Here is an 8,077-nt window from a genome sequence, read left to right as displayed (position 1 = left end):
CGCCGCCGCCGCCGCCGCCGCCTCGCCGTGCCGACCTCTCTGCAGGATTCACCTGAAAGTGGGGGGTGGGAATTCACATTAAAAAACCAGCCAAAAACGAGTTTGCACACTGAGGATTCCGTACAAGTCTATATAAGTACTTACCTGTGATAGTTTTCCTTTTAATTTCGTCATATTTATGAATCTGAATTTTTCAATGTTTAACCTGCCATTTAGCCAGCAGAAAAGGCGGAGAAAACTCAGTACTAAAATTCATTCCATACTAAAGTCTGATTGTATTTTGTCCGCCTGTGCTGGTTGTTTTCCATATCTTGGTGATAACTAAATCGATTTGATATTTACCCGACTGCCCATGGGTAAATATCAAATCGATTGTATGTATGTATGTCTGTTTCTTTGTTCCCTCCTGTAGCCTAAACGACTTGATAGATTTGATGTATGAGGTATTATTAGAAGCGTATTAATTGCGCGATGGTTATAGGCTATGTGGCGTTACATTAAAATGTATATAGCACCCTCTAGAAGACATCAAGTGATGATCAAAAAAATTATAGATCGAAAAACAATATTTTTCCAACTTTGCCGTGTAGGGTATCAAATGAAAGGGCTTGTGAAGCACATTACAAAAATATGCATATTGTAGGTATTTAAATCATAAAACCAAAATTATTGAAATAAAAAATGTTCATAAAATAAAACCCGACTACTGACATAAAATTTCATAAAATAAAAACAAATAAAAAGTTACAAATAAAAATATATAATTATAAACAAACAAAAAACCTGACTGCACGCTAAAAAGATGAAAACAAGGCCCAATGTTAATGGAAAGTATCGCAGGCGGGACTTAATTTTGATTTACTTTTTGGTGCAAGCCATCCTTAATGTCCTTATTAAATAAAGCTGAAAGCAAAAAAACTGTTAAAATTGGTAAAAATACATTTATTTATTAGGTTTTTCAACAGACACACTCTTTACATTTATAAAAAGAAAACATCACAATACATGCCACAGTGGGCATCCAATTACAGAAAAACACAGCATTTACAACACAATCGAGCAAAACTTAATACCTTAAATGATGATGGGCACAAATATATGGAAGCTGGGACCAGCACCAATAGAAATGAGTGATACGTGGTTGAAAAGGTATTTTTTTGCAGAATATGAATAACTGAAGCGCTAGTCCTGATTTACTGTCCGATTAGAATAATCGTACCTTGAATGTTTTTATATTTTATTTCTGTAATTTTAATGTTTTTGTTATTTTTTCACATTCATTTTTATTTTTATAACAAAATGATCATCTTTCATTATAATATTATATTTGTTTATTATCTCAGTAAGTAAAACCAGTTGAAAGTAATTTCTCCCATTTTAATAATACGTGTTTACGTGTATTACGCCCTAACTGTCATCAGGCGAGAGAGTGCAATTCCATAGAAAAATACTTCCTTCCGACGAATATATTTCAAAATGGACTACTTATACGCATTTGTCGTCATAACATTTTTTTTTCTCACTTGAAAAGAGCTATCCAACGATGTATGACTCAACTTTATAGGTCCCAAAACGCCCATTGTCATTTATACGAGTTAAAACTAAATATTTAACAAAAACAAGATTCTTGTGTTATCTGTGTGTATGAAAGTATACTTTTTTATTTCTTCTTATTTTTCTGCGTTGCTTGAGGGAAAATTTCGTCTGAGGATGGCAAACCCGACGCGACGCACCGGCAGTCGCACCCGGCCGCCCGCCGCGCCGCCCGCCCTAGTCGCGCCGCCCGCCCTAGCTGCGCCGCCCGCCCTAGCTGCGCCGCCCGCCGCCGCGCCGTCACCGCCGCCGCCGCCGCCGCTGTCGCCACCATGCCGCCCGTCCTGGACCGGGAGCGCCGGATGATGGTGAGTGGCCCGCCCCGCGCCGCCGCCCCCGCCGCTCCGCCGCTACTTGTTGCCCGCTGCTCATCACGTCATCACACACAAGCTTGTTGTTTAGTCGGCGGGCGCCAGCGAGCGTCGGGCGGGGCGCGGGGCGGCGGGTGCAGTCCGCAGCTCGCTGCAGCGGTCACTCTTGGATATTATATTTATTGACTGCCATGCCAGCAAAATATTATATTATTATCTTCGCCGAACACTGCCAACAATTCAACTTAATCTGAGCCCAAAGGCTTGCTAAACAACAAATATTATGTTAAAGTGGAGTATGTAATAAGCTAATACGGCATTATAGGTCATGGTTATATCTTTTTTTATTTATTGATTTTGATTTTGATATCGACTGCAAATTGCTTTTTCTATCCCTTTTAAAGGAATACATCATCTAAGAATATCAATCTTCATCATAACAAGACCCAACCAATCAACCAGTAACTATAATCAGGAAGTATGTATATTATTTTCTTGCCAACAGATGCTGAAGAGGATTGAAAAGTTGGTGAACAGAAGCACCAACAGAGCGATCAAAACGGGGCGATTGATGACTGCAAACCAGTTTAAAGTAAATATTTTTGTCGGATTTTAGTTATGTACGTAGTTTAGTACAAGTAATAGTATATATGCAGTAAGTGATGTGTGTGTGTGTGTGCAGGTGGAGGCGATGATGTCGAACCTGGAGCGTCTCATCAAGCAGCACATGGCGGAGGCGCACCTCGAGTTCGAGCTGCTGCTGCAGCGGCAGGAGCGCCGCATGCGCGCCGGCGGGGGCGGGGGTGGGGGCGCGGGCGCGGGCGCGGGCGGGGGCGCCGGGCGCGGGGGGGGCTCGCCCTTCGACGCGCAGGGCCGCCTGGTGGGGCTGCGCCTGCAGGAGATGATCTTCACGCGCATGGGGCAGGGCATCCCGCTGCTGCCGGGCATGCCGGCGGGCGGCGCGGGGGGTGCGGGGGCCGCGGAGGGCGCGGAGGGCGCGGGGGGGCCGGGGGGCGTGGGGCTGCGTGACTCCATGTTCAGCACCATGCAGCGCGGCCTGCAGCAGGTGCCGTTCAGCCGCGGGCCGCCGGTCCGGCGCGGGCCGCTCACCCCCCGCGCGCCGCCCGCACGCCGCGCGCCGCCCGCCCCGCGCTCCTCGCCTGCCGCGGCCCCGCGCGCGCCCGCCGAGTCGCCGCCGCCGACGCCCTCGGGCTCCGGGCTGCGCGGGCCGCCCGCCACCGCCGCCGCCGCCGCCGCCGACTCCGACGATCTGATGACCGACGACAGCGGTGAGTTGCTCAAAGAATAACATATTCTCTCTCACTAATATCACATTATTCCTTCCTGACTAAGAAATCTGACCAAGTCGTGGGTTACCCTCGACAATTAATCTAGTATGATAATATTTGAAGCACTACTCCTCTGTGCTTGCAGATTAGACCTGCAGTCGCCAGCAGCCTGCAGTGAGCCGCCGGCTGCAGCGACCCGCGGCCTGCCGTCGGCGCCCGGACTTCCTTCTTGGACCTTATGTAACTGACGCGTATTGCGGCATTTAATGTGTTGAATATTTCATTGTATCCCTAGATGTTCATATGTAGGTAGTAATTCAACAGGTCTTGTCTCTGCAATAGTACCTAACTATATTTCCTTATTCTTTTATATGCGAATTTAACAAAGTCTGCAATGCGAATTAACAATGCTACATTATTTTATTATAGGTATGTATAAATATACAGTAAATTTCATCAGCTAACTAATTAAATAGCTGTTTGTGTTCCTGTTAATTCAAATAAACTTAAGGTAAAACCTTACTTTCACAATATTCGGTTGAGGTAAATACTGGACTAAGTACCTACTTAAACGTTTTGAAAACGTAAAAAATCATTTTGTTTGGTCTGGGCTTTGTATTTAGTTATTATTTCACAACATGCTGTAATAAGTCTTGGTCATTAATTTTAGATAAATTTCAATTATTATTATTCTCATAATTATACAGGTATATTATGTGTTACAATTTACAGACCCAAAACTAAAGTTATAAAAATTATAATTATATTATAAAAATCTATACTCTTTGAGCTATTTATATTTTTATATGAAATTTAACACTGTATTATACTGTAGGTGGGGCATAACAATTCTTTTGTTAAAATATATTATTGAAAATATCTTTATATTTTAGTTAGGTATGCACTATGCATAAAATATACAAGATGGAGAGGAAGTTGGACTCCCCTCCGCGAGGCTCCATTTGTATTCTAAAATAAACTTTACACCGAGCGTGTGTCTTCTGAGGAAAGAAACACTCAACATTATTATAATAATTCATTTTGTTCCAATAGAAAACTTGTAAGTATACATAGTATTATAGGTACTTATATATTATTTCATATGTTATACAGCGCAGGCGCAGCCGCTGTTCACTGTTTGCATTGGGAAATGTAACCTTCAGATTCTAGTTAGGTCTTTAAAGCTTTAACTTGTATGATGATCACTCCATTTGTATTGTGACTTTTTTTATGTATAAACATTTTTTTTTGTTTAAGTGTTTGGCTGCGCTCATGAAAATGAAAATGACTGGAATTTATATATATTAAACATACGAGTATAAGAATTATTACAATTATATTTTTTTTCTTTGCGAATACCTACCCTATACCTACTAAAGGTACAAGGTGTTGCGTGTCTCTGGAGTAATTACTTTGTATATTTTATTACTTTATTAACCGCTACAGTGTATAATTAACCAATGTAAACTTAAATTAAATGTTACTGACTAAACTGAACTTATGCTATTACCTTTCATAAAACCAATACGAAATAAATACCTACATGTTTATTGCGGTGTTGCAGTTCTATGTCAGATTTAGACTTAGTAATGAAATAAATCCACGGTAGAAAACATGATTTCGAGTATTTATTTATACCGTTTAATAAATATATTGTAACTGTGTACTTTTATCCTATTATAAAACCTTAATATTAGTCTATGCTCCATGGCACCTACAGAATGAGATTGCAGAAGTGATAACTACATTATTATAAAGTTGTAAAGAGATGATAGAAGTTTATGTAAAAAACGCTAAAAATTACGTTTCTGGCGGAAACGACGTTAACTTACACATTGTAGGTACTGTGTATATAGGTAGGTAATTATTGGAACTTCATGCTAACGTTGCCGTTTTGGGAAAAACACATGCAAAAGGAAGTTGTGTTTATTTTTTTTAAATGGGCGGTGCTTTTTCTCCCGCTTTGTCAAATTCTTTTTTGCATACAGATTATTTTGTTGTCTAATAGAAATAAAACGAAATCACAGTAAAATGCCTTGCCTTCAGTGTGTAATTTATAGTTCATCTTCGTGTGGCACCACCGTGGGACACCGTGGTACAGAATATACTTACAATTATAATTTATAGAATATAATAGTTATAAGTTTACAAGACCACGCACGCGCTAATTGTTAATACACTCTCACTATTTAGTGGGTTTTTTATCTGTGTCCCTATTGCCATAGACTAATATCCTAATGATGTCGATTCTGAAGGCAGAAATTCTAATTTTAACGCTGTCAAACTAAAAAAATTGCTAGCATAAAATTACATTTACGGAAACAATCATAAAGTCGAATTTAAACAAAAAATTTAAGGTTTTGACAGCTCTAAATTTAGAATTTCTGCCTTCAGAATAGACATCATTGCCGCGATAATAGATAACAAGGCCGCGTGCGTTGCTATTCACTCCGTAGACTGAAGCGCCATCACTTTGTCGCAGAAATGCAACTATGTCAGTAAACCATAGAACAACGCGGACTCGTGTGTACCCTCGGGAAGCGTCATAGCGATCTTTCTTGATACAAAAAAGTCTGCCAATTTTTGCTGGGGGAAATTATACCGTTTACCTTGATTATGTCTTTTCTGACATGTCATTATGAGTTTTAACTCCTTGCAATAAGGGTTATGTGAAGAGACATTTAATTATGAACACAGCGTCGTCATTCTTTCTTGCCGTGGATGTAACAATTATCGATAAGCGTTATCGATGAATTCGAGATCATGTGTTGGAAATAATAATTTTAAATTACCTAATTAGATATAATTGAATATAACATAATATGATATGAAGTGCCTTAGAATTTTTATGATCGGTGAGTGAGTGAGTCAGTGACAAAATTAAGAAACCGTTACAATTCTTAAACTACTGGTTCAAATTGAATGAAATTAGAAATAAACCGTGTCTTTACAATGCCTGCATGGTTATTGAAAATTCAGTCTTCTAGTTTTAACCACAACGAAGTTACAGGGTCGAAAATGGCCTGAATTGCTTCGAGAAAAGGATGGTACGGCCGTGCCGCTTTTTTGCTCGACTTGGTGGGGGCACTGCCGTGCCCCCAGATAGAATGTAGATGAAATGCTTCCAAAAAAGCTAACCATACGATTTACTTCTCAAACTAAACATTGTTTTTCCTATACGACAAAAATGGTTTTTCTGCTCCATAGAATCTTGGTTGGATTTTTACATCTTGAATTTCCTGAAAGCGATGACCAAAAATTTTTCAGAATGACCCCCTAGTCTACCCTGTCAGCTTACGTTCACCACTTTAGTTTTTGAAAAATAAAATGAACTATGTGTATCCTCCTTTAACAGTAACCTTTTTTGTCGATAAGCACATATTTATTTACATACCGGTACATCACTATGGCATTTTTCTGACATTGGTTGCTAAGCAACGGCTAATAACAATAAACCATGACCGAAGGCGATCAAATCTGTGATCAAATCCGGGATCCGAATATTCTATGCAATGAAGCTGTCATTTAATATGTAAACAAATCATTTTACACGAAACGAACGCTTTGCCAACTAGATTGAGTCTAGTGAAAATTGAGACTGCAACTAGTTTTTATGAATCGGTGGGCCTTTCTGGCCTACCACCCTGGCAGAGGGGAACGTCTGCCTATTTCGTCTCCAGACCATTCATACTCAATGCAGTAAGGCCCGGGTCTCCTATTACGCGCCGTAGATCGCGTCCAGCGTCACGCCGTAGGCCGCGTCACGATGCTCACTACGTCTACGCGCCAACGTCGGCGTGTGAGGGAGACCGCATCAGTACATTTCTATAGTGAGCATCGTGACTAGGGCATGCAATACCGGAACAATTTTCAATACCGGTATTGAGTTCCGGTATTACAACTCAATACCGGGATCCCGGTATTAATATCGGTATTAGACTTCCTTGTAATAAATGGCATATACTGTCTTTAAAGGCCGTATACGTCAAAATAAAACAAGAAAATGCAATCATATTCTGTATTTTGTTGTAGATTTTTACGAGAATTCAGTTTTCGAGTTTAAATTTTAGAATAAATTATTTTTTTCATCCGGTGTCGGTTTACGTATGGTCAACAGTAGATTTCTAGCAGCCGAAAACTGCATTAAACGGTTGGGAACAAGTGCGCTTTCACAGTATATAGGAACACAAGGCTAACTAAATCTTAATCGCTTTATTTATAGCCTAAAAACGTCCTATTCCGGTATTACTTCAATACTGGTATTAACTTTCAATACCGGTATTGAAAAAAGCTGAAATTTGGTCCGGGATCCCGGTATTACGGATACCGGTATTACGGTATTGCATGCCCTAATCGTGACGCGGCCCACGGCGTGATGCTGGACTCGACCTACGGCGTAAATAGGAGACACGGGCCTAAACTAACCATTACTCATGCCAAAGTATAAAATGTCGTAGAAGGATTTCATATTTTTAGGGTCCACTTTGTAGTCCTTCCGACTGTCCGTCTGTCCGTCTGTCTGTCTGTCTCCATACTTTTTCTCAGAATCGGGCAAAGGTATCAAGCTGTTGTGTCGCATAGATATATAAATTTACGTCTCCGACATTCCAAAAAAGAAGTAAATGCAAGCAAAACGCATCGAAACGGAGCGTTTCCCTAGATAAAATGAATCTTTTATCACCATTTTCTAAATATCCGTTTTTTTTGCAATATTTAATTTATTTTAATTTAATTTATTTTTTAATTTATTTTATTCAACAGACAACTAAAGGTCTAGGTATATTAGTTACAATGTACTTAGCCTATGTTAGTATCTATATTCTAAACAAATAAAACACACAGTACACAATTAAAAACACACAAGAGCTATCTTACATTTGTGAG

The 8,077-nt window shown here is 40.0% G+C and overlaps 1 protein-coding gene across 1 annotated transcript; it reads left to right on the top strand.

The window, feature by feature from the left end:
- Positions 1-1,591: 1,591 nt before the first annotated feature.
- Positions 1,592-4,811, top strand: LOC119694893 (myosin heavy chain IB). Its single transcript, XM_038122360.2, has 4 exons — positions 1,592-1,901; positions 2,410-2,496; positions 2,587-3,193; positions 3,339-4,811. Exons 1-4 carry the CDS (start codon positions 1,866-1,868, stop codon positions 3,341-3,343), a joined length of 735 nt encoding a protein of 244 aa, XP_037978288.2. The 5' UTR covers positions 1,592-1,865; the 3' UTR covers positions 3,344-4,811.
- Positions 4,812-8,077: the final 3,266 nt, after the last annotated feature.

The sequence above is a fragment of the Plutella xylostella genome, chromosome Z (assembly GCF_932276165.1).
Source record: "Plutella xylostella chromosome Z, ilPluXylo3.1, whole genome shotgun sequence".
Taxonomy (NCBI): Eukaryota; Metazoa; Arthropoda; class Insecta; order Lepidoptera; family Plutellidae; genus Plutella; species Plutella xylostella.
Note: the sequence above shows the minus strand (reverse complement) of the source record. Positions and strands in the feature narration are given on the sequence as shown.

Bases quoted from the DNA above. Each gene is read 5' to 3' on its own strand.
- LOC119694893 (XM_038122360.2), top strand. From the start codon at position 1,866: ATGCCGCCCGTCCTGGACCGGGAGCGCCGGATGATG. The intron at 1,902-2,409 runs GTGAGTGGCCCG...TCTTGCCAACAG, and splicing joins ACCGGGAGCGCCGGATGATG to ATGCTGAAGAGGATTGAAAA. The intron at 2,497-2,586 runs GTAAATATTTTT...GTGTGTGTGCAG, and splicing joins TGACTGCAAACCAGTTTAAA to GTGGAGGCGATGATGTCGAA.